Source organism: Thalassophryne amazonica, chromosome 7, assembly GCF_902500255.1.
Source record: "Thalassophryne amazonica chromosome 7, fThaAma1.1, whole genome shotgun sequence".
Taxonomy (NCBI): Eukaryota; Metazoa; Chordata; class Actinopteri; order Batrachoidiformes; family Batrachoididae; genus Thalassophryne; species Thalassophryne amazonica.
Window position 1 is genome coordinate 100,515,420 of NC_047109.1, and position 26,108 is coordinate 100,541,527.

The following is a 26,108-nucleotide window of genomic DNA, read 5'->3' on the forward strand; positions in this document are numbered from 1 at the left end:
TTGAGAGAATGTTCATCAAAGAGTCAGGTACATACACAAATTTAGACAGAGACAGAATTTTTCTCAGTTTGTTCAATGGATTCATTGAGTGTCTACGAAATGTGGTAAGATTTCATCCCATCCTGTCTATGGCTGATGCTGAGACTTTGATTCATGTGTTTGTCTCTTCTAGATTGGACTACTGCAATGTTCTATTTTCTGGTTTACCACAGTCCAGCATTAGGGGTCTCCATTTGGTTCAAAATGCTGCTGCCAGACTTTTGACACGAAGCAGAAAGTTTGACCACATTACACCCATTTTGGCATCTCTTTACTGGCTTCCTGTCTCTGTGAGATCATATTTTAAGGTTCTGTTACTAGCCTATAAAATTGTTCACGGACTGGCACCTCCCTATTTAGCTGATTTAATTAAACCCTACATACCGGCCCGGGCTTTGCACTTGCAGGATGCTGGACTACTGTATGTCCCTACGGTGAATAAAAAGTCTGCGGGTCGTAGAGCTTTCTCTTATCGTGCCCGTTTTGTGGAATGATCTCCCTGCATCAATAAAGCAGTCAGATTCTGTAGAGACGCTCAAGTCCAGACGCACTTATTTTCCCTTAGCATATTGGCATATCATTTTATTATGCTTTTTACTTTTTTACTGTCTTATTGTGCTTTTAAAAAATCTTTTAATTCATTTTTTAAAATATTTTAACTAATTTTGTTTTGTTTTTTCTTAATTGTTTTGTGTGACGCACCTTGAAGGGACTCTGTTGTGATTTGGCGCTTTATAAAATGAATACATTGAATTTAATTCATTAAGCATTAAGGAATTTCAGCCTTTTTCATACATCGTGCCTCCATTGTCAGAGGCCATAAGTAACTGGACAAACTAACTATGAACATTATTTTTAAATACAAATCATCACTTTTACAGACTGTTTTCTTCAGACATGAACATTTCTGCCTACACCACTGAATGTGTCTTTGACTTCATTTACATTAATCATTAATAAATACATCATATGATAAGAGATTCTTTTAATAGTCCCACGAAGGGGAAATTTAAAATGTTACAGCAGCACAGTGACAGTCAGAGAACAATAGGGCAAGTATGCAAAAATAAAGTAAAAAAACAAAAAAAATTACCAAAATACCAAGTTCTGTGTGGAATAACAAGATATACAGTAGAATAGATTACACTATATACAAGCAGAATAATGTGTAATATTGCATATGAGTATTCAAGTGATGTTGTATACAAATGTACAGGTATTGTTGCACAGAATGTGTAGTATTATTGCAAATGGTTAAAAAAATGGTTACTGTTAACAAGATTAATGATTTGAGTGGTCTACTGGAAACCATGCTGGTTGTGGAGTCTGACGGCAGCAGGAAAGAAGGACCTGCGGTATCACTCTTTAGTGCACTTTGGGTGGAGCAGCCAATGTGCACTGGTAAGGGTCTATTGGTGGCCATTTTGGACGCCATTTTGCATCGTAAACCCATGAATTTAGTTTAGTCACAAATGAGTTTGCTGTGACCTGCAATGGTCTTCCCATTGAATCTCTGTGATATTTAAGTTGTTTATATGTTGTTTAAAGGTGTTTTAGTGAAAAACCTCATTTTGGTGGCCATCTTGGATAACTGGCTTGAGGCCAGTTTTTATTTGTGGGAACATCCTGATTGTGTTTTGCGGACATCTAAGGAACCTAAAAAAGTTGGTTTGGTTTAGTCCTGGGGGGAGGGAGGGGGGTGCAAAGGTAGTGATCGTAGCTCCCCTAGTAGAGGCAGTTCTCAAAAACTGTGACCATGCAAGAAGGACACAAGGGAAGGAAGCTTCCAAGACACCTATGACATCTCTAAAGGAGTTACAGGCTTCTGGACCTGTGACTGGAGAAACAGTATAGTGCAAATTTTGTGTGTTGCATCACCATTTATGTAGATTTTTCTTGGCTGCTAATGAGTTTTTCTGATCACATGACTTCAAAGCAGAATACACAGTGTAAAGGTCAGTTTCTTAAAGGCAGTCTGTGACCTGCATTGAAGAGAAGAGAAAGCTTTGGCCTTTCTGTCATTTTCTGAACCCGCTTATTCCATTTAAGGATAACGGGGGAGGTAGGGGGCCTATCCCAGTGGTCATTAAGTGAGGGGCAGGGTACACCCTGAATGGGCTGACAGTCTGTCACAGGGCCAACACTTATCAGCAGAGAAACAAACACATTCACAAAGACCTACGCTCAATTTAGCGTCACCATTTCACCCAACTTGCGTGTCTTTAGAATTGGTAGGAAGCTGGACCTCACAGAGAGCACACAAACTCCACACAGAAAGGACCAGGAGGGAAGGGAACCACTAACCCACCCTGTTCTGAAATCTTAATATGGATATTTGATGCCAACAGCAGGGAGACTGTTTTTCTGTGTTCATTTGAGTATTTGGAACATTACTCTGAAAAATAATTGCTTTTTCGTTACTTTTGTCAGTGCATTGAAAACTAAAGCATATACCTTGTTAAAAGCTTAAAGGCAATTGTGTCGCATGGCTAGTTGTTTAAAATTGCAATTTGCTGTAATCTTTTCCTGGTGGATTGTTGGCTTTTGGCAGAGAATATGCAGCAAGTGCTGTTCTAGTAATGCCAATGTTACACCAAGTCACACAGTCTCTGCAAAAGCTCCACTCATGAGAAACGTGAACTTGAACAGCTAAAACACTGCTGTGACAGGATTCTGGCGTCTCATGGTATGCGTAGTCCAAACCATTTCGATTGCAGTTCCTGATGCATGCACGGAGGCTGGCTGGAGGTGGAGCTCACCGGCAGGTGGAAGGAATGTTGAGACCACAGGGATGGGGAGAGAGCAGAGAGCATGTTGAGAATAAAAGAATGTAAATGCTATTAGCCTGGATCTCAATAATCATCCCCAGGTGACTTGAATTTAGCCATGATAAATGAACGTGGTGGGTGTGTGTGTGCATGCCTGCTGCTTCTGCTGTCTGCTGGCATGTAAAGAAGAGTTTCGAATGAGCAGCTGCGAGAGAGAGGAGGGGGCGAATGAGCAAGAGATTAGCTGTTCTAGTGGGACAGTGTTTTTAATTTCCCCTGGTTGTAATTGGTTGAGAACTCCATTACCCATGAGGCACCAGTGCAGCAGCTGTCAAAGTGAAACAGCTGGCCAGCCACTAGTAGATCTATCTCTGAACTTCACTATCATTTGTCTTCACCTGCACGCGTGTATGTGGGTGCTCTCTCTCTCACACACATGCTATTAACGCAGCCTTATTACCTGTTAGACTGCTTTTAGTAAAATAAAATAAAAAAGTGTGTGCCGTTAATGTGCTGTCACAGCCTGCACTCAATGGGCTTTGATTAATGAGGACCGAGTCAACTCATAATGGAAATTATAACACGGTACGTTTTCATGTTCTTAGTGTTTGTTTGCCACATTTAGATGAGTTTACTTGAGTTTACATTTGTTTCCTGCATAGATCATCAGTGAACATTTTGTTATAAGATAGTATTTTAAGTAGATGGAGATGCTGGCAGGAACAGAGGTTGTGTTTTTAGAATATGTATGTGTACAAAAATGCATAGAGATTTGCAAAAAATAATCATGGGTGTATGAATTTGAATACATCCATGGCAGTCCAGCCTTTTTCAGTGTCCTCAGAAAAAACAAAACAACTGCTGCTCTTGCTTCTTCACCTGTGCAGTGGCATTTGTAGTTCATATAAGGTCCTGTGAGATGTGTGCTCTCAGGACCTTATTGCTGCACAGTAAACACCTTCTCCACACTGACTCCATTAATGAAGACCGGATTGTAATCCTCAACTCGGGATCTCCTGAAGTTGACGTATAGCTCCTTGGTCTGCAGCGTGCTCAGAGATAAGTTACTGTTTGAGCACCAGTCCTCCGGGTTCTGTACCTCTGTTCATTAGGCCGATTCAGTGTTGTTGGTGATCAACCCGATCACCATTGTGTTGTCTGGAAACTTCACTGTGGCGTTAGTATCATATGTTGAGACACAAGAGGGAGTACAGGACTGAGCACACACCCCTGTGGTATGGTGTGGCTTAGGGTAACTAATGGTAGAGGATGTGTAGAGGTCCATCTCACCACCTGAGGATCCTCTGACAGGATCCTCTTGCATCCAGCTGCAGAATGATGAGTCTGAGCTGATGGAGATGGAGGTTGTTGTGGTCTGGATGACCATCTTGAAGACAGAGCTGTAGTTCATAGATAGAATTCTGACGTAGGTGCTCTGTCTCTACAGGTGAGTCAGTGCTGTGTGAAGAACCAGAGAGGCGGCATCTTCTGTGGATCTGTTTGATCTGTCCATAAACTAGTATGGGTCAAGTGTGACTGGGATGGAGTCTCTGATATATGAGACCAAAACATTTCATTATGGTTGCAATAAGAACCACTGCAACCACTCTCTGGATTCATTCATCCAGAGAGGTGATGTTGTTTTCTTTGGCAGTGGCATTAGTAGCCAGTTCTCATGAAGATAATGAGCAGCATGGATCTGTCCCTTGTTAAGAGTCTCATTTGCATCTAGATTTATAAACCATGATCCTATATGAAAGTATAAAGATACATTTGTTCAGCGTGTCTGATCTAATTAAAATGAAGCTGGTGACACTTCAGCTCCATGCAATTGATATTTTATTTTATTGTTTCTCATGAAGTGTGTTAAATTTGACCAGTAACATTATAGGAACTTTTCAAATGGAATAAAAGACATTTACGTAACATATATTCCCAAAATGGTCTCTGACGTCTATTAAATCACTTGCCAAAATAACAAACCTTGGCAGTGAAACGCCATAACATTTTGGACAGTCCCAAAGAGGACACATTTGTCAGTGAAATGCAGCCAATCGTAGAATTGACTGCTTTTCCTAAATCCAAACTATTTTTTTTCTAAATTGGTCGTTTTGAACAGCACTGTATTGGTGCATGTTTGCAATGAAGAATGTTTCATGGCTTCAGTTCTTGACTTCAGCTGAGAGGAGTTCATGGCTGTTGAAGTAGCATTAGCAAATGATGGAAGCATTCCCCTCACCCTGACTGTTTTTTCAACATTGCCTGTGTCACCATCGCTAATGAGTTACAAGGCTCTTTTTATTATAGCACTAAATGTTTTAATCACTGTAATTTCAGGGTAAAGCAACATTGGGAATGTTGAATCTGATGCATGCATGTAGTCCTTTCCCAGATGTAATTTGTTGTAGGTTTTTCCTGGTTAACTTTGAAAGCGGTACAACAGAAGCCATGCTGAATTTTGTGTGTCAACTACTAATCCGGATGAGACACAGATTTGTACCCACTAGGTGGCAGCACAGGCAACTCTGGCAGCCTGTGTTATAGGCCATATAAACAGTACATCCTATAAAAATATAACAGAATGCTAAGATACCCTCAGCCTTATGAGCATAAAAATAGGAAACAGAATGTGACTTCTTATGATAGGTCAAGCTTAGCCATCTTTGAGCTTGTCCAAGGTCCATGTCCTGAGAATGGTCCCTGAAAATTTGAAGACTCTGACAGCAATAGGAATGGACTTACGCTGAGCACAGATGGATGGATGCAAAGTCTTCGCAATACCCGATGGCCATATTTTGGCCTCGGGTAAAAATGACTGTGGCTACTGAATACTGAGTGTGGCTACTGAATACTGAGTGTTTAAAAGGCTGTCACACTTTGACGATTTGGGCCACGGGTTTGTTGGTAAATACAGATGTAAATTGTGGAGAGTGTTTGGAGGCCATTTATTCAAATGTGTCCTCACTTTTGGGTGTCTCCAAGTGGCCATGAGCAACTTTAAAATGTTCAAACCCTTGTGACCCTGTTGCTGTCATTGTAACAACTCGAAGCGAGTTTGTCATAGCTCACAACAGTCATACTCAACCTTGGCCTGAAGTTTCCTACAGTGCACCATGAATGGGTGCAAGTATGTCAAGAGTATTTAAAAGTGACCGCAAGCTCACCATGATGTCTCCATGATTTGATTCTCGTCAATAAGACTTTGCAGTAAACACAGTAGAGATGTGCGGACAGTGAACAGTTTTAAAACTTAATTTTTCCCCACACACTTATTTGTAGAGTCTTGTTAGGTTGCACAGTTGTAGAGTCCATTTCAGCCTCATTCACTGTCACTGAGGCGGAAATCAGTCATAGCGCATTCTTGACATGTTCAAAATACATGCTGATAGTCTTGCCACTCTAAATTTTGGTGACTGGGTTTAAAGACGTGTGCCACAGTGGGTCACAAAGGTGCATATGTTATGGCTGGAGCAATTGTGTACTGACAGCTATGGAGCTGTCTGCACGATTTTCCTCACTCGTCTGCTGACCTGCTCTCACACTGCAATCCATGATCAGGCTGAGCTGTGAAGATTAGTTTTATGTAAGGAGGAGAAGTTACAGAATATTTAGTTTGACCAAATAGCACAGGGTAAGAAACCTCAACATAAATGAGAGATTAGGCGTCACCCCTCAGAAGAGTTCTGTGCTTCTTTCTTTGTTGTCAGCTATGGAAGGATGGATTAATGTCTACAGTCACTTTTAATTATCTTGCTTCAAGTTTTCAGCTGAACTTTTTTTTTTTTAATTGGGTGTATGGTCTGTGCAGAGGTGTGCAGTGCAGGTTATCTGATTCATACAATTCATTTTCTACACCCTCTTGCAGCTGAGGGTTGGGGTGGGGGGTGGAGCCCATCCCAGTGGTCATTGGCAAGAGACGGCGTGCACCCTGGACAGGCCACCAGGCTATCAGAGGGCCACGCACCTGATACAGGCACAAACAAACACATCCCCTTCCACTGGCAGATTTCCTTTTACTCGAGGCCATTAAATATGGCCATCGGGTATTTCGTAGAATTTGCGTCCGTCTGTCCATCCATCTGTCTGTGCTCAGCATAAATCCAGTCCTATTACTGCCAGAGTCTTCAAATTCACAGGGGATTATGTGTTAATATAACATCTTTCTCATATATTCTGTAAAAGCTAGCAAAAAATAAACACTTCTAAAACTGAAAACGCTGTTTTTGTAACCTAGTAACACCTGTGAAGTGATCTGCGGAGGTTGGTGAGGCGACGTCACAGGGTAGCTGCAAACCATTTAATTTGTGTGTAAATATAACTTCATTGTCATATAAAATGCTGTTTTTGTAACCTGATAACACCTCTGGAGTGATTTACAAGGCATTTTGCTGATGTCAGCATGCACGCTAACTCAAAGCTAACTTCCACCCTTGTCAAAAGCTCAAACGTAAATATTATTTATGATTGATTGATTGGTAGAGGGGCTTTACTGAACATGTACAAATTGTAAGTAATAGGATCTTAATAATGTAAATTATATATACGAGGGCTGTCCGTAAAGTATAGATCCTTTTTATTTTTTTCTAAAACTATATGGATTTCATTCATATGTTTTTACGTCAGACATGCTTGAACCCTCGTGCGCATGCGTGAGTTTTTCCACGCCTGTCGGTGATGTCATTCGCCTGTGAGCACTCCTTGTGGGAGGAGTCGTCCAGCCCCTCGTCGGAATTCCTTTGTCTGAGAAGTTGCTGAGAGGCTGGCGCTTTGTTTGATCAAAATTTTTTCTAAACCTGTGAGACACATCGAAGTGGACATGGTTCGAAAAATTAAGCTGGTCTTCAGTGAAAATTTTAACAGCTGATGAGAGATTTTGAGGTGATTCTGTCGCTTTAAGGACTTTTCACGGTGCGAGACGTCGCGCAGCGCTCTCAGGCGGCGTCATCAGCCTGTTTCAAGCTTAAAACCTCCACATTTCAGGCTTTATTGATCCAGGACGTCGTGAGAGAACAGAGAAGTTTCAGAAGAAGTCGGTTTCAGCATTTTATCCGGATATTCCACTGTTAAAGGAGATTTTTTTAATGAAAGACGTGCAGGCGGATTGCAGCGTCGGCTCGCAGCCGCCGCGACGCTCCGCCACAGGAAAAACACCTCTGTTGGAAGCCTTGAGGACAAGTTGGAACATCTCCAGCTGATAAACAATTTCTCATATACTCACTCCACTGAAAGCCATCAAAAGCCGCCTGGATTTTGCAAATGGTTATCAACACGGAGGTGTTTTTCCTGTGCCGCCGCGCCGCGTCGGCTGCGTCCCGTCATACGGCCGAGGGTATTTTAGCATTGCGTTATTCTTTAAATCTACCTGCATACAGAGCCATGAATTTTGCAGTACAAAAATTGTAATGATCATCAGATGGGGGTCGAGTGCAAATATCTGTGTAAATCAGAAAATTGTTTTGTGGTGAGTGGATGATTTTTTGTTAACAGCAGGTTCAGATGATGTCAGAGCTGGTCTGTGCATTTCTAAAACGGCTACTTACTGCTTTAACCCTCTGGGGCCGACGCCGTGGTATAAGATGGCTGGGACCAAACTTTACTAAATTATAAATAACTTTTTAATGATATGAGATGGAAACTTACTTTTTTTTTTTGCTGAAAAGTTAACTCCGTGGACTTTCGATCCACTATCGGCCATATTTGTACTCCTCATAGAAGCTGTGGGATGACGTGCGCAATGTGAGTGTCCAGTCAGAATTGGTTCACCGTCACATGGTTTTCCAAAATCCAATCGTAGGGCAGATTTACTTCACATGATAAACCAAAGATCGTTTTCAGGAGTGATATCTTACTAGTTTGCCCGTTTGAATAGCCCCCTAAGTCCTCCAATGCACCCTGCGCCATTACGCACAGAGAAAGTGAAAGCAGACGCAGAGCCTTACATGACAATCTCACGTGGTCAAACAAAGAGTCTGTAACTATCGGGATTGCTCCACTAGTTTGCATTTGAATGTTACCGGATTACTCTGTGGCTGTCTCCCTCTGGCGTAAAGCACTGTTTACCATATCAATGGGGTGAGGGAGAGGGGCTGCTCCTCAGACTGGAGCATAAATGCATAGACCATTTTGTATATATTGTTCAAAATGTGCATTTGTGTTTATTGTTTGAACTTTTTTGTTGTACAGTCTTTCACACAAGACCTCAAATTACCTTTATAAAGTGTCAAAACAGTTGTTTATTATAGTTTGCTGTGTGTTTTGAATAAATGTGTGTGGAAAATTATTTGCAGCTTTACTTTTTTCTTTGTCATTGTAAACCTTTATTACACTTATAAAACACAACAAAAGCATACAGTGAGGAAAATAAGTATTTGAACACCCTGCGATTTTGCAAGTTCTCCCACTTAGAAATCATGGAGGGGTCTGAAATTTTCATCTTAGGTGCATGTCCACTGTGAGAGACATAATCTAAAAAAACATCCGGAAATCACAATGCATGATTTTTTAATAATTTATTTGTATGTTACTACTGCAAATAAGTATTTCAACACCTGTGAATTACAATTGCAATTACAGAGGTCAAATGTTTCCTGTAGGTTTTCACCAGGTTTGCACACACTGCAGCAGGGATTTTGGTCCACTCTTCCATACAGATCTTCTCCAAATCTTTCAGGTTTGGAGTTTCAGGTCCCTCCAAAGATTTTCTATTGAGTTCAGGTCTGGAGACTGGCCAGGCCACTCCAGGACCTTGAAATGCTTCTTACGGAGCCCCTCCTTAGTTGCCCTGGCTGTGTGTTTGGGGTCATTGTCATGCTGGAAGACCCAGCCATGACCCATCTTCGATGCTCTTACTGAAGGAAGGAGGTTGTTTGCCAAAATCTTGCAATACATGACCCCATCCATCCTCCCTTCAATACGGTGCAGTCGTCCTGTCCCCTTTGCAGAAGAGCACCCTCAGAGTATGATGTTTTCACCCCCATGCTTCATGGTTGGGATTGTTTTCTTGGGGTTGTTCTCATCCTCTAAACATGGTAAGTGGAGTTGATTCCAAAAAGCTCTATTCTGGTCTCATCTGACCACATGACCTTCTCCCATGCTTCCTCTGGATCATCCAGATGGTCGCTGGTGAACTTCAAACTGTCCTGGACATGTGCTGGCTTGAGCAGGGGGACCTTGCTGCCCTGCAGGATTTTAAACCATGACAGCATCATGTGTTACTAATGTAATCTTTGTGACTGTGGTCCCAGCTGTCTTCAGGTCATTGACCAGGTCCTCCTGTGTAGTTCTGAGCTTTCTCAGAATCATCCTTACCCCACAAAGTGAGATCTTGCATGGAATCCCAGACCAAGGGAGATTGACAGTCATCTTGTGTTTCTTCCACTTTTTAATAAATAATCATAACAGTTGTACGAATAGTTCAAATGCTTATTTTCCTCACTGTATATATTATGAAAGAACAGGTTGTCTTGAAAAATAGAGACATAAAACTTGATTGTGGGATGCAGGGAGAGCTGTTAACAGCAATAATAAAAAATTTTTGCTAGGCGAGTGAACTGTCCAAAAAATGCCCTCGGACCCCAGAGGGTTAAGTACAATATGAAGTGTTAGTTGGCTGTGCAATCAGCTCCATTGATTACAATTGCAGTGTACCTCTTTTATATAGCTCTACTTATGTAGTGGCAGAAAAAATAAAATAAAGAAGTAGACAGATTTAGTTGATCTTTTACATTATTGTGCGCCTCTCATTAATTTACATGAAATGCTCAAATGTAGTTTTATGTAAAGCAGCAATTATATGTGCATTTTACATTATTTTGCACAGCGTGAGTATTCTTTATGCATTTGATTCTGAATATTGTGTGTGTTTGGAATCTGTGTATGTGTGTCTTCAAACATACGTCCATGTAATGCCGCTTCCCCTTAGACACAGCATCCGTCTCTGATAGCAACAACAGATGGATGTCATGGTAACACCCATCGTTCATCATCACCACGGTGACGGGTCCACAGACACACATAGCTGTGCATTATGGCACGCAAGATTAACTTTTCTGGTGAGGGAATCGCACGCACACACGTGCCCTTTACAGACGCAAGTAGTGATTTTCTTTTAAACACAACAATAAAACTGTTCCAATTTACAGCTGATTTTCACTTTCTAACGTTTTCCCCTTATTACAGTGAGGTTATGTGCTCACCCATGGTTGGTCATTTGTTTATTAGTAGGATGATTCAAACCCTGTTCAAGTAATTTTCTAGAAAGGTGGCACCAAGAATACAAAAAAATTTTTTTTTAAAGTGACAGCAGATATATATCTGACAAAACCTTCAGGGCTCCAACCAGGAATGTTACTGTGTGGCTAGAAGATTTGGATGCCACTCGTTGACCTAAGGCATTGACTACATATCTTTGGCATGAATAAAATCACTGAAATAAATAATCACTGGAGTGATTTATTTATTTATTTTTCCTCTCAAATAAATGGTTACATGGTTGAGGGGAAACTCAAATGAGGAGTATCTTTTGCATTGTGTTAGCTATAGCATTTTAGCCAGGTAGCATAATTCAGTGGGCATGATCCAGCAAGCAAGTGCCTCTGTGTTGAAGACTCCAATTGCTGGAGAGGACCAAGGGGGTGCCCACATCTCACCTGGCTGCAGCAGATTGACGGTTACTTTTGAGATGCAGGGATGGACTGGATGTCTTCCTGTGTGGGCCCAAGGCATTTCTGTGCTGTGGTGAATGCTCCCAGACTTACTTGACTTGATTGAATCTTATAGTTGTTACATTCTAATAACTATATACTATCCCATATTCAGTTGCCATGGCAACACTGAAGGCATTAAGTTCAGTAACTGTAATGGCAAAGAGCAACTTTAGTTTGTTGCTTCACTAGTTACAGCTTCATGGTAGAGTGGCACAGAGAAGGTTCTAAAAGCTTAGGTTTCATTTTTAAAAAGAACTCCAAGAGGTATTAAGTGGGATGGAAATGTTCCCCTGATTTATCACAGGAAATCTGGCTATAAAAAAATTTGTGTTCTATTAAAGGGTTTACTTATAAAAATCTTGATTTGTTTTTTAGATTACAATGCTCTTTTAATTAAAATAGCATAATTAAAAAAATTGTATAATTTAACCAGATTTTTTTTTTAAACAAATATACTTGGAAAAAACAAAACCCCATACAAACGTACATACAATTATAAGGCCCATGGGTGCACAGACTTTTTTAACACTGATATACAGTACCAGTCAAATGTTTGGACACGCTTTCCCATTGTTTTGCTTGATAGTGTACAACCCCAATTCCAATGAAGTTGGAATGTTGTGTAAAATGTAAATAAAAACGGAATACAATGATTTACAAATCCTCTTCAACCTATATTCAATTGAATACACCACAAAAACAACATATTTAATGTTCAAAATGATCAATTTTGTTGTTTTCGCAAATATTTACTCATTTTGAAATGGATGCCTGCAACACATTTCAAAAAAGCTGTGACAGTGGTATGTTTACCACTGTGTTTCATCACCTTTCCTTCTTACAACACTCAATAAGCGTTTGGGAACTGAGGACACTAATTGTTGAAGCTTTGTAGGTGGAATTCTTTCCTATTCTTGTACGACTTCAGTTGTTCAACAGTCCGGGGTCTCCATTGCACTCGTTTACTATGAAGCCACGCTGTTGTAACATGTGAAGAATGTGGCTTGGCATTGTCTTGCTGAAATAAGCAGGGACGTCCCTGAAAAAGACGTTGCGTGGATGGCAGCATGTGTTGCTCCAAAACCTGGATGTACCTTTCAGCATTGATGGTGCCATCACAGATGTGTAAGGTGCCCATGCGATGGGCACTAACACACCCCCATACCATCACAGATGCTGGCTGTTGAACTTTGCGCTGGTAACAATCTGGATGGTCTTTTTCCTCTTTTCAATCAATCAATCAACTTTTTTCTTATATAGCGCCAAATCACAACAAACAGTTGCCCCAAGACGCTCCACATTGCAAGGCAAGGCCATACAATAATTATGAAAAACCCCAACGGTCAAAACGACCCCCTATGAGCAAGCACTTGGCCACAGTGGGAAGGAAAAACTCCCTTTTAACAGGAAGAAACCTCCAGCAGAACCAGGCTCAGGGAGGGGCAGACTTCTGCTGAGACTGGTTGGGGCTGAGGGAAAGAACCAGGAAAAAGAGATCGATCACTAATGATTAAATGCAGAGTGATGCATACGGAGCAAAAAGAGAAAGAAACAGTGCATCATGGGAACCCCCCCACAGTCTACGTCTAAAGCAACATAACCAAGGGATGGTCCAGGGTCACCCGATCCAGCCCTAACTATAAGCCTTAGCGAAAAGGAAAGTTTTAAGCCTAATCTTAAAAGTAGAGAGGGTATCTGTCTCCCTGATCTGAATTGGGAGCTGGTTCTACAGGAGAGGAGCCTGAAAGCTGAAGGCTCTGCCTCCCATTCTACTCTTACAAACCCTAGGAACCACAAGTAAGCCCGCAGTCTGAGAGCGAAGCGCTCTAATGGGGTAATATGGTACTACGAGGTCCCTAAGATAAGATGGGACCTGATTATTCAAAACCTTATAAGTAAGAAGAAGAATTTTAAATTCTATTCTAGCATTAACAGGAAGCCAATGAAGGGAGGCCAACACGGGTGAGATATGCTCTCTCCTGCTAGTCCCCGTCAGTACTCTAGCTGCAGCATTCTGAACCAACTGAAGGCTTTTTAGGGAACTTTTAGGACAACCTGATAATAATGAATTACAATAGTCCAGCCTAGAGGAAATAAATGCATGAATTAGTTTTTCAGCATCACTCTGAGACAAGACCTTTCTGATTTTAGAGATATTGCGTAAATGCAAAAAGGCAGTCCTACATATTTGTTTAATATGCGCTTTGAATGACATATCCTGATCAAAAATAACTCCAAGATTTCTCACAGTATTACTAGAGATCAGGGAAATGCCATCCAGAGTAACGATCTGGTTAGACACCATGCTTCTAAGATTTGTGGGGCCAAGTACAATAACTTCAGTTTTATCTGAGTTTAAAAGCAGGAAATTAGAGGTCATCCATGTCTTTATGTCTGTAAGACAATCCTGCAGTTTAGCTAATTGGTGTGTATCCTCTGGCTTCATGGATAGATAAAGCTGGGTATCATCTGCGTAACAATGAAAATTTAAGCAATACCGTCTAATAATACTGCCCAAGGGAAGCATGTATAAAGTGAATAAAATTGGTCCTAGCACAGAACCTTGTGGAACTCCATAATTAACTTTAGTCTGTGAAGAAGATTCCCCATTACATGAACAAACTGTAATCTATTAGACAATATGATTCAAACCACCGCAGCGCAATGCCTTTAATACCTATGACATGCTCTAATCTCTGTAATAAAATTTTATGGTCAACAGTATCAAAAGCAGCACTGAGGTCCAACAGAACAAGCACAGAGATAAGTCCACTGTCCGAAGCCATAAGAAGATCATTTGTAACCTTCACTAATGCTGTTTCTGTACTATGATGAATTCTAAAACCTGACTGAAACTCTTCAAATAGACCATTCCTCTGCAGGTGATCAGTTAGCTGTTTTACAACTACCCTCTCAAGAATCTTTGAGAGAAAAGGAAGGTTGGAGATTGGCCTATAATTAGCTAAGATAGCTGGGTCAAGTGATGGCTTTTTAAGTAATGGTTTAATTACTGCCACCTTAAAGGCCTGTGGTACATAACCAACTAACAAAGATAGATTGATCATATTTAAGATTGAAGCATTAAATAATGGTAGGACTTCCTTGAGCAGCCTGGCAGGAATGGGGTCTAATAAGCATGTTGATGGTTTGGATGAAGTAACTAATGAAAATAACTCAGACAGAACAATCGGAGAGAAAGAGTCTAACCAAATACCGGCATCACTGAAAGCAGCCAAAGATAACGATCTTTTGTCCGGAGGACACAACGTCCATGATTTCCAAAAACAATATATGGACTCATCAGACCACAGCACACTTTTCCACTTTGCGTCTGTCCATTTCAAATGAGCTCGGGCCCAGAGAAGGCAGTGGTGTTTCTGGATGTTGTTGATGTATGGCTTTCACTAGTAGAGTTTTAACTTGCACTTGTAGATGCAGTGATGAATTGTGTTAACTGACAACGGTTTTCTGAAGTCTTCCTGAGCCCACGCAGTTACACAATGATGTCGGTTTTTAATGCAGTGCCGCCTGAGGGATCGAAAGTCACGGGCATTCAGTGTTGGTTTTCAGCCTTGCGTGTAGAACGTTCTCCAGATTCTCTGAAACTTCTGATTATATTATGGACTGTAGATGATGGAATCCCTAAATTCCTTGCAATTGAACATTGAGACATTGTTCTTAAACTGTTGGACTATTTTTTCACACAGTTGTTCACAGAGTGGTGGTCCTCGCTCCATCTTTGCTTGTGAATGGCTGAGACTTTTGGGGATGCTCCTTTTATACCCAATCATGACACTCACAATTAGTGTCTTCAGTTCCCAAATGCTTATTGAGTGTTGTTAGAAGGAAAGGAAAGGTGATGTAACACAGTGGTAAACATACCACTGTCCCAGCTTTTTTGAAACGTGTTGCAGGCATCCATTTCAAAATGAGCAAATATTTGCACAAAAACAATAAAGTTTATCAGTTTGAACATTAAATATCTTTGTGGTGTATTCAATTGAATATAGGTTGAAGAGGATTTCCAAATCATTGTATTCTGTTTTAATTTACATTTTAAACAACGTCCCAACTTCACTGGAATTGGGGTTGTACATTAAACCAATTTAACTTCACTTTGTTTCACATTCTTTAATTTTCCTATTTCCTACCTCCATGTGTGCACATCTTGCCTTGTTGACTACCGATCATTCACACAGAGTGTAGTTTATGCTCAGCGGCACCCTGACAGCAGCTCTGGTGAAATGGTGAGAGCGTTTCTCATTCACTTTCCCCCAGCAGCTATTTCAACCCAGATCTGAGTCTTTTATCTGCAGACATCATAGTCACGATCGTTCACCTCTCATGCAAGCGGTATTGTTGCGCTGTAGAACCATCACTCCAGAAAAGCAAACACTGGCAAAGATGTTTTCTCATTCTTTACAGTAAGGTATTAGTGATGAGCTATACGTCTTGTATAGCATGTTTTTTAACCTCTTTATCCGTTAATATCTTCTTTTTGTTTCCATTCTGGCCCCTGGTTTATTTTGTGTGTTGCTATTGTTTCACACTGTAATCCATTTTTAGCATGTGGATGTGTGAGTAAATGTGAGAACATCTGTTAGTACGTGTGTGTTTTTGCACTTTTTTTTTCCTCCTCTGTGTTTGCACCGTATGTGTCCTGTTGTACTTGTTAAATTCTGCTGGGGGCTCATAAGGGACAGAAAAATCCTAAGCAATCTTGGTGTTTCTGTATGTGTTGACAGAATCCGTTCTTCAGTCCTGACCTGAGCACCACAGCTACATCGTCTAACATGCACACTAAAACCAATCTTAACCCTTAAGCAGTCTTCTGAAATAGTGAGTTCTTATCCTGAAGGTCAGAATGAGTCCTCACAAAGCTGCAGACGCATGCTAAAAAAAAGAGAGGACCACATCTCACCTCAGGTGCTTCAGGCACCAAAGAGAGTGAGCAAAGGAGTGATTAGCATGAGTTTTCCCCTCACTGGAGAAATGCAGAGTGTAAGGAGCACTGGAGCCCTGAGGGATGTGTAGATAGACGAAGAGAACTGGAGATTGTGGAGAGCCCTTTGGTAAAGAGGGCATCAGGTGAACACAGGAGAGAAGCTGGAAGATGAGCAGGGGCAGTGATTACAGGATTGCAGGCATCAGAAGAGCCCTGAGTGAACAGAAAATGAGCAAGCGATGGAGAGCAGCGATGAGTGGCCAAGCAAAGAACGTGAAGCGTAGATAGAAGGTAAAGAGTTGGGTTAGGGCTGTTGAGAGGCGTTGTCGTGAAAGTGTCTATGAAGACCGAGATCATCTTAACACCCCTAGATCTCCTGCTTTCAGTTTGTGTTCGTGTGAAATTTCTTGCAACATCTTGTGATTTTAGCTGCATTGGTCTACATTCTGCAGGACCTCGTCACACCTCAGCGTTTACATTACTCTTGCGCAAATAAATGTAAATAAGAGATTGACAGATCGATCGTTGTTTCCACCCTGCTCTATGGCTCTGAGGTGTGGGTTTTGTACAGGTGTGATGTGAAAAAGCTGGAGCATTTCCAACAGCAGAAACTCCGTGCCATCTTGAAGATCAAATGGTAAGACCTTGACCAATGAATCTGTCCTTCTCTGAGCCAGTCTCCCCAGCATCGAGGCCATGATGGCATAAAAAAACACCTCTGCTGGATAGGACACGTGAGAAGAATGTCCACAACCTGACTCCCTCATCAGATCCTGTTCTCACAACTTGAAATTGGCACAAGACCCACAGGAACCCCTAAACGTTGATTTTGCAACCAACTGAAGGCCACTCTTCTCCGCTGCAACATCAAACATGTGAACTGCGAGACCCTCGCCGAGGACCGCTCTGAGGGGAGGCGCACCATCTTTCATGGAATAGACCGCATTGAACATAAATGACGTCACAAGGCAGAGGTCAAGAGACAACAACGCAAAGAACGCCTTCTCTTTCCCCGCTGACCACCCAGTGTCTTCCCTGCAAAAAATGTCCATATCTCTTCTGCTCTTTCCTGGGCTTGAACAGCCACATGAGACACCGTCATGCCCTCAAACAGCATCAATTGACCCCAAGGGATCCTGCCATAGAGCCACTGTTTGGACACAAGTGATCACCGACGAATGTGGTGAATGTTTTAACTTTAAAGGAACAAATTTTGTAATATTAATTGTCCTTGATGTTATCTGTTTCTTATATGTATAGGTTATGAATCATTTAAAAAAATGCAGTTTGATACAGGCTTCACAATACAGTTATCATAATTCACAATGCGTCGTTACATTGCTATTAAATGCTGCATTCAGTCTTTACTTGCCTCCATTTTTTTGCCTTCTCATCCTCAAGCAATCTTCACTCGTTCCAAAGCTCGATTTGTCTGTCACGGTTTGGAGATAGCACAACATCTTACAGAATGTCATCCACAGAGCTGTCCTGAGGACATTAATTAGTTATTTCTGTAAATGTGTCACTGCGGTGAAACTGATTTCATTAACAGCTGGCACACAGCAAATATACTCATGTGCCATGTATGCACAAGTCATTAGATATTAATAACATGTTAATGCTTAAAACCGGCCTTTGTGCAGGAAGAGGACGATAAGAAATATGTTTAAACTATGGATTTTTGTGTTCATTGAATATTTGATTTATTTATTTTGGTGCAATAATTGTAACCGATTCTGTTCAACAAATTTTATATTTTGGGAAATTGGCCTACATGTCTGTTTTTTACTGAATTTGCCACACAAGGGAGAGTACTTTCAGTTGTATTTGTATCTCATGGATGAAACTATTTAAAAATTGAAAACATGGACATAGGTTGGGAATAGGTGCACACTAAGCATGTGACTCTCATTACCGACAACGATTCAATACGCATCTCGATAAACTACCTGCGATACGATACATATAGCGATACATGACGATACTGACGTTACGATGTGATACGATTCACCCCTGCTCCTGATTCAATGCGAATTGATATGTATTTGATGGTAATTCAATTCCTCACAATGCGATAAGATGCGATACAATGCGAGTCAACATAATACAAAAAAATTATACCAATATTAGAATAGAAAATAAGAAGTTGCAATTCAGTATGGTACTTTAGTATTCTGATTCTGATTCTTTTCTTTTTTATACATAAAGTGACAACAAAATCCTGTCAAGTCTTTCAAGCTGTTTTGTATTTGTGGTGCTTAACTATGTTGGTTTTTTTTTTTTACCTTTTCTGCCTTTACAGAAGAAGCAGAGGACAAAAGAACTATCGCAGCTTTTCCACTCGTACAATCCCTACGACCACAAGGTAAAAACAACCTCCAAACTAAATTCAGGGATCACCTCACCCACAGGTTTGGAGCTTTGTGTTTCTTTATTATTAAAACTATAATTTCATGTCTGTTCTTTAACCCATTAAAACCGGGTTCTGTATACAGTATGCGTGGTTGTCCTTTTAAGACCATGTGCAACTTTTGAGTTTCTCTCGTCAGAGATGTGAGTTCTAAATAACATTGAAGATGTAAACTTTTGCAAGTTTACTGTTTCCCATAATGCATTTAACCTTCCCTGTGTGTATTTCTGAGAATTAATGATGCATTTCATGAAATGATGACCGCTTGCTCATGTCACATGTTGTCTTATAGGGAGTCCAAACTTAAAGGTTAATTAACGAGATACGCAAAGATCTGGCCTCATTGTTCTGTCTTTATTTGACGTGAAAAGTAGTCGCAGATCATCGTCTTCATTTCGGATACGTTTGCGGTGAAGTCAAGATGCACACAACATGGCAGCTATACAGTAGATGAGCTTGGCTCATGCCTTTGTTCCTGTTTGTGTTGTTTTGTGTGTACTTCTCACTGATACTGTTGATTGAAGAATTCACTGCAGCTGTCAGAGTTTGTGGTTTAGTTTGTGCCCGTGGTGCAGTTCTTGTGTTAGTCACTAATTAGATGGATATAAGAAGGATCACGTTCTCACTGGAGCAGGCGTGGATCTGCCACCTCCCACACACTTCAAACGCACACAAACTAATATAGGAACACATCAGGAACACATTCACACAAGTCAAATAGCACAGTGGAAAGTTAGCAAATGATTTCTTTTTTGATATGTTTCCATGTTTGCATTTGAGTGTTATTTCATATTTGCGAACTCCTAATTGTGACTGCCTCAGTAATTGTAAAATCAGTAATGTCACATGTGTTGCTGGTCTCTTCCACTAATGTGCACTTACTTTTTTCTTCCCATGAACTTATGGGTTTTTTTTTGTTTTTTTTTGAAGCAAGATGCATAATTTTGGTGTTATTTTCGGGTGTATAACATTATGGATGCAAAGCGGTGTGCAACACAGGTTACATTGCTAGTTTCCACCTGAACATTCATCATTTCCATCTTTAAATTGCATGTGTGTTTGTCTAAAAATGAGGCTTTTGCGTTCATGTCATCTGTCACAAGAAAGTGTGTCTTCTAAAACCAGGTCTAAAGCCAAGCATTGTGTTTTTTAGGGACTGTTTAGGGACTGACTCAACAGACTCCCCAGATTTCAGGAACTGGTACAGTTCAATATTTTAAGTCTATCATGGAGGACAAAAAAGGGAAACAAATCGCTGTGTTTTTTGTTCCTGCATCACCAGTACACTTTGGTCTGTGCTACAGTATATTGTTGGTTTTGCGGTTTTTGTTTTCTCTCTGCACTTCTCAGCTTTCCGTGGTGTGTATAATTCTGTTGGGTATCCAGGTCCGCTGATGTAGATTTTCGCTTTTGTCCTTGAGAATTCAAACCCTCGCTGGGCCTCCTTGTTGGTTTATTTGTCACCCATTCTCTCTATTGTGGTTATTTTACTTGTTTCTATTTACTTTCACCTACAAAAGCTGCTTGTGTTGTCATCGCCTTCCCGTGTGTAGATTGCCCAATCAGCTTCAAGCCCCACCCAACAGCACTTCAAGACCAGTCAGATGTTCGTAGCTTGCTGTAGGGACATTCCTGGTCCTGAATCAAGGTTCCACAAACTTTTCAGGGCAGTGGAGACACAGTCAAAGATGTCGGCCCTGCCTCAAATGATCTGCAAGTTCCTGCGGTGGAAGCGCACCTTTTATTTAGAGTCCAACACTCGAACGTACCTTACATAAATGAGTTAGTAGCTCACATACACCCTGCTTGCTTGCACAAAGCAAGCAGGGTGCCTACAGTGCCTACAGTGGTGTATTTGTGTGATACCCAAAAATTGTTTTCTACTAATCTCGACGTGCAAAAATATTAAACATCACTTTAATACTTCACAGCATCCAGTGCTTCATTAACAAGCAGCACATTAAGCAGCAGTGTGTGTGTGTTTGTGTGTGTGTGTGTGTGTGTGTGTGTGTGTGCGCGCGCGCGCGCATGTACGTGTTCTTACTTGTTTTGGTTCTGTTATGGTGCACTACATTTGTTTTGAGCTCGAGCCTCATGACCTCAGTTTTTTTGGATGGGTCTCTACTTTTAGAAGTTCCATTATGTTTGTCCTGGTTCAGATAGGAGCCCTACAAGTCCATTTCATGTTGATGTCAAGTTTTTGGATCCAGAAAGGCCTCTAAATACCTTATTGGAGTCTTGCTTTTATACAGTACACGTATGTGTTAAAGGGGTATAGTGGTGATATTCATAGCTGCAGAACTTTGAAATGTGCATTGTAAAACATAAGCAAAAAGGCATTACATGAAAAAAATTGACAAAATATAATGCAAACATCATACATGAATATATGCAAAAGGAAAATAATAACTTGTCATAAAAATTAGAAGTATAAATGGTGAAATACTAATAATAGGGGAAAAAAAGCTTAAAAAACTTGAGCAGTACATCCTTTTTCAATTCAGTTTATTTATATAGCGCCAAATCACAACAATGCTGCCTCAAGTAGGGGTCAACCGATTATCGCCGCCGATATTCAGCATTTTTGCGGATATAGGTATAGGCTATTCATACTGGCCGATATGGCAGTTTATTTTAGCAACACTGGATGTAGCGATTCACTGGTCCCCAATTTCCACCTTCACGTGTTGTGCGCTGCAGCTTTACTCTGAGCTGCAGAGCATAGCTGAAAGTAGCATCGCTCTCCGTCTAAGTAAAAAATAAAACTTCATCAAAACCTTTCATTTAAGAATCCACAGTTCCTTCTGTGTCTGTAGCTACTGTTACATTCAGCAATTTTTTAAATTTATTTTCATTTATATAGCGCCAAATCACAACAGAGTTGCCTCAAAGTGCTTCACACAGGTAAGGTCTAACCTTTCCAACCCCCAGAGCAACAGTGGTAAGGAAAAACTCCCTCTGAGGAAGAAACCTCAAGCAGACCAGACTCAAAGGGGTGACCCTCTGCTTGGGCCATGCTACAAGCATAAATTACAGAACAATTCACTGACAAATATACAAGAAATGCTATTGGCGCACAGGACAGGAGGGTTGCCAACACGAATACAAATCCCATCTCTGGATGGAGCTCCACCTTAAACAGAGAGAAAAAACAGAATCAGGCATCAGAAAGACAAAAAATACTGTATAATTTGCCAGCATTAAACAACAAGAAAAACAGAAGAAATGCTAAGGTGATAGCCGGCCACTAGCCCTAAACTTCACTAAAAAGGGGCACGATAAGAGAAAGCTCTGTGACCCGCAGACTTCTTATTCACCTTAGGGACACAAAGTAGTCCTGCACCCTGAGATCGTAAAACCCGGGCCGGTACGTAAGGTTTAATTAGGTCAGCTAGGTAGGGAGGTGCCAGTCCCTGAATAATTTTATAGGTTAGTAGCAGAACCTTAAAATCTGTTCTCACTGGGACAGGAAGCCAGTGAAGGGATGCCAAAATGGGTGTAATGTGTTTCCAAAAAGCTCTGTGTTTCCTCAAGAGGAGAAAACGCTTAACAGCAGAGAGGGTGTTTGAAGGGAAGGGAGGGAAGGGGATGAGTGTGAGAGACAGGAGAGGAGAGGTGAGGAGGGAGGTTCACTTATTTTCACATGAAAACAAAAGTTAATAGTTTTCATGGAACGTTTACCAACTGTACAAGCTGTTTACTGTTTACAGATGATCACGTGATCATTTCGATGATTAGCGGATTTTAGCGCTAAACACTCGTTGATTAGTGGATTTTAGCGCTAAACACTCGTTGAAGTAGCTCATCAATCATCTTCACCTCACAGTCTCACTTTGTGACACACGAAAGTGAAACACTATGATTCAGAAAGTTTTCATCCATGGTTTATCCTTTAAAGTGCAGGTTTATAATGAAATTATTCCAGGTTCAGTTCTTGTTCAAATAACATAATTAATAAAGGGGTTATATTGTTCAAAAAAGGTAATGCAATCCCACTCAAAAAGCATCTTGCACTTTTTGTGTGAAGGTGATGATGAAATGTTCACTCAAAAACCATGCTGCAAAACATTTCAAGAAAGTTTTGGTTAAGAGTGCTTTATACAAAATTTTTACACCTTTTTGATACTTTTTACTGCAAGCAAATATCGGCCTCAAATATCTGTATCGGCCATCAATCCTTGTCGATATTCTGTATCATACTGGCCCTTAAAATTCATATAAGTGACCCCTAGCCTCAAGGCACTTCACACAAGTAAGGACTAACCTTACTCACCCCCCTGAGCAAGCACACAGGTGACAGTGTTAAGAAAAATCTCCCTCTGATGATAATGAGGGGGAACCTCAAGCAGACCATACACAGAGGGGAGACCCACTGCTTAGGCCATTCTAACAGTTACAATTCAATTCAGTTTCAGTTTATTAAACTTATAGAGCGCCACATCACGACAGTGTCATCTCACGGCACTTCACATAAAACAACAATAAAAACCAAAACAAATAAAAAAAAATCCAAGAGCATGATCAAAATAACCTTTTGATCTTGCTCTCAAAGCATGATAAAAAAGTTAAATAGTTAAAAAAATAAAAGAATAAAAGCATAGTAAACAATATATTAATCATATAAAATAGAAAACAAATGCGTCTTCAGACGCAACTTAAAGGTCTCCACAGAGTCTGACTGCCTCACTAGTACAGGGAGATCATTCCACAGGACCGGGACATGATCGGAAAAGGTTCTATTTCCCACAGACTTTTTATTCACCCTAGGAACACAGAGCAATCCCATGTCCTGTGAGCAGAGAGCCTGGGCCTGTATGTAGGGCTTAAGTAGATCCGCCAAGTAGGGTGGCGCCAGTCTGTGAACAACCTTATAGGCCAGTAGCAGGACCTTAAAATCTGATCTCAGAGATACAGGAAGCCAGTGAAGAGATGCCAAAATGGGAGTAATGTGGTCAAACCTTCTGCTTCATGTCAAGAGTCTGGCAGCAGCTTTTTGAACCATTGAAGACCCCTGATTCTGGACTGCAGTAACCCATAAAATAAAACATTGCAATAATCCAATCTAGAAGAAATAAATGCATGTATCAGGGTCTTAGTGTCAGCCATAGATGGGATAGGATGGATCTTCCCTATATTTCGCAGATGGAAGAAAGCAGTCTTTGTGATGTCTTTAATGTGGAGGTTAAAGGACAAGGAAGGATCAAAAATTACCCCAAGGTTCCTCACTTTGTCCGTATGATGTATGACACACAAACCTAAACTAAGCGCTAGCTGGTCAAACCGATGCCAATGTCTCACTGGCCCAAGAACCATCATTTACAAGGTTCTTATAAAATTTTACCAAGCAGATAAAACAGAATAGCCACAAAAACAGAATGCATTATTGAGGCAAACACTCAATCATTAGCGCCACAGGGAGGGCGTCGGGAAATCAGTCTGGTGCCCTGGGGAGCAGAGCCAGCATCCATCTATCGCCTGCTCACTTTCACTTTAGTAAGAAAATGACAGTGTAATCTCCAGTAATTACTGTTACTCTGAAAAGTCATATTTATTACCCTATATACAGTAATATATGTTTTATTCCTTGAAAAATATTTAAACTGTCATTTGGGTTACCAGTAACCTTCCTGCTTCTGAACATATAACTGTTCACTGCAGCTTTACCAAATTGTTTGTGCAATAAATCTCCCATGCAGGTCAGATTACCAAATCATGCATAGAATGTATAGTTGTACAAATACATCTTGCAGTACATGTGGTTAGCCATGACATGTGACTAAATGGTACATATAATGTGAAGCACGCCTTTTACAATGGCTTGCAAAAGTATTTGGCCCCTTGGTATTTCATGCATTTTAATTTATTTATGCCATTTCAAATACAAAAAGTAAATCAGGTTTCTCAATATAAATATTTGGTCATGTTCCTTAAACTCAAACTGAAAACAAATCTGCACAGCATGACAAAAATTAATAAAACATATAAAATGTTATGTGTCGGACGCAGGCGGAGAACCGACCAGCGTTTGAAGTAAGACCCAGTATAAAATAAGCAGAGCACGGTACAAAGGATAACAGAATTTAATAACATAACAGTGATGTGCTAAATTACAAACAAATGAGTGCGCGGTCTGGCGAGGTGGAATTACGGTGCGCTCCCAGCAGCACAAACGGTCCGGAGCCAGAAACAGTTCGGACCCAAGGACCCCGCCGACACCCCCCAGGTGGCCGCGACCAACCGAGTCTGTGAAAGAAGAAACCATCATGTGAGTCCACACTCCACACACAGAGAGACCACTCAAAGGTGTACATAAACAGCAAACACTTCCTGGCTTAATCACTAATCAGCTTCCCACCCTGCAGGCATGGAACACCCAGTTCACATTATCCACTGCAGTGGAAGCTGATTAAACAACTAACATAACAGCTCAATATAATAAGGTGTGAGGGACACCACATTTACTGACTGTACTAATGTTAGTCACAAAACCTACTGTACCTCAGGAAGTGTGCTGACGAGCGTGAGACCTCACCCCCTCCTCTTTCACAGACCATGGCATCAAAACCTGGTACGGTCTCTGCATCCATGATGATGAGATGGCTCTCGAGACGACGATCTCACCCGTCTGGTCACAAGGTCGAGTCTCTGGCAAATACACACTGTGTACTCCAGACTTAAATGCAACCATGCTCCAATCCATATAGATGCACCACAGCTGTGAGTCCTGACGAGCTGCACATGACCAGCCTCAGGTGATCAGGGTGAGGTCCTAATAGCTCAGCCACACAGCCACTCAGTCCTGAACGCAAGCCACCTGGAAGGAAAAACAAAAGACAGAACAGAAGACAGAAACAAAAGGCAGCCAGGCACTCCCAGCCATACAACATAAAAACCAAGATGATGGTTGCATAAGTAATGGGCCCCTTTGGTATAATACCTGTAAATAATCAACTTTATTGCCAGTTTTTTTCAGACAAGTCAGGGGATGGATACATGAACATTTGAGTGAGTCTGCAAGAAAGAGAAGAGTGAGGAAAGCCACCAAGACACCCAGACAACCCAGAAGAAGTTACAGGCTGCTGTGTTTGTGATTGGAGAAAGTGCATAGTGCAAATTTTGCATTTTGCATCACCAGTTATACAGCTTCATGATGAAGTGGTATAGAGGAGGATTTTCTTTCACCAAAACATCAAATCTTGGCTTGCATCTCAGATGTACCTTCTGGCAAATTGTAGCTGAAC

General features: G+C 40.9%; 1 protein-coding gene and 1 long non-coding RNA gene across 2 annotated transcripts in view; one reads left to right on the plus strand and one right to left on the minus strand.

The window, feature by feature from the left end:
* Positions 1-26,108, plus strand: part of cdkal1 (CDK5 regulatory subunit associated protein 1-like 1) — a 564,681-nt gene that overhangs the window by 408,777 nt on the left and 129,796 nt on the right. Inside the window, exon 12 of the mRNA XM_034175248.1 lies at positions 18,760-18,822. Within this exon, the coding sequence (XP_034031139.1) occupies positions 18,760-18,822 (63 nt within the window). The remainder of the gene's footprint in view (positions 1-18,759; positions 18,823-26,108) is intronic.
* LOC117514677 lies at positions 5,376-14,379 on the minus strand. Its single transcript, XR_004561926.1, has 3 exons — positions 14,369-14,379; positions 5,820-5,829; positions 5,376-5,440 (listed from the first exon to the last, which is right to left on the minus strand). It is a non-coding gene; the product is annotated as an uncharacterized LOC117514677 (long non-coding RNA).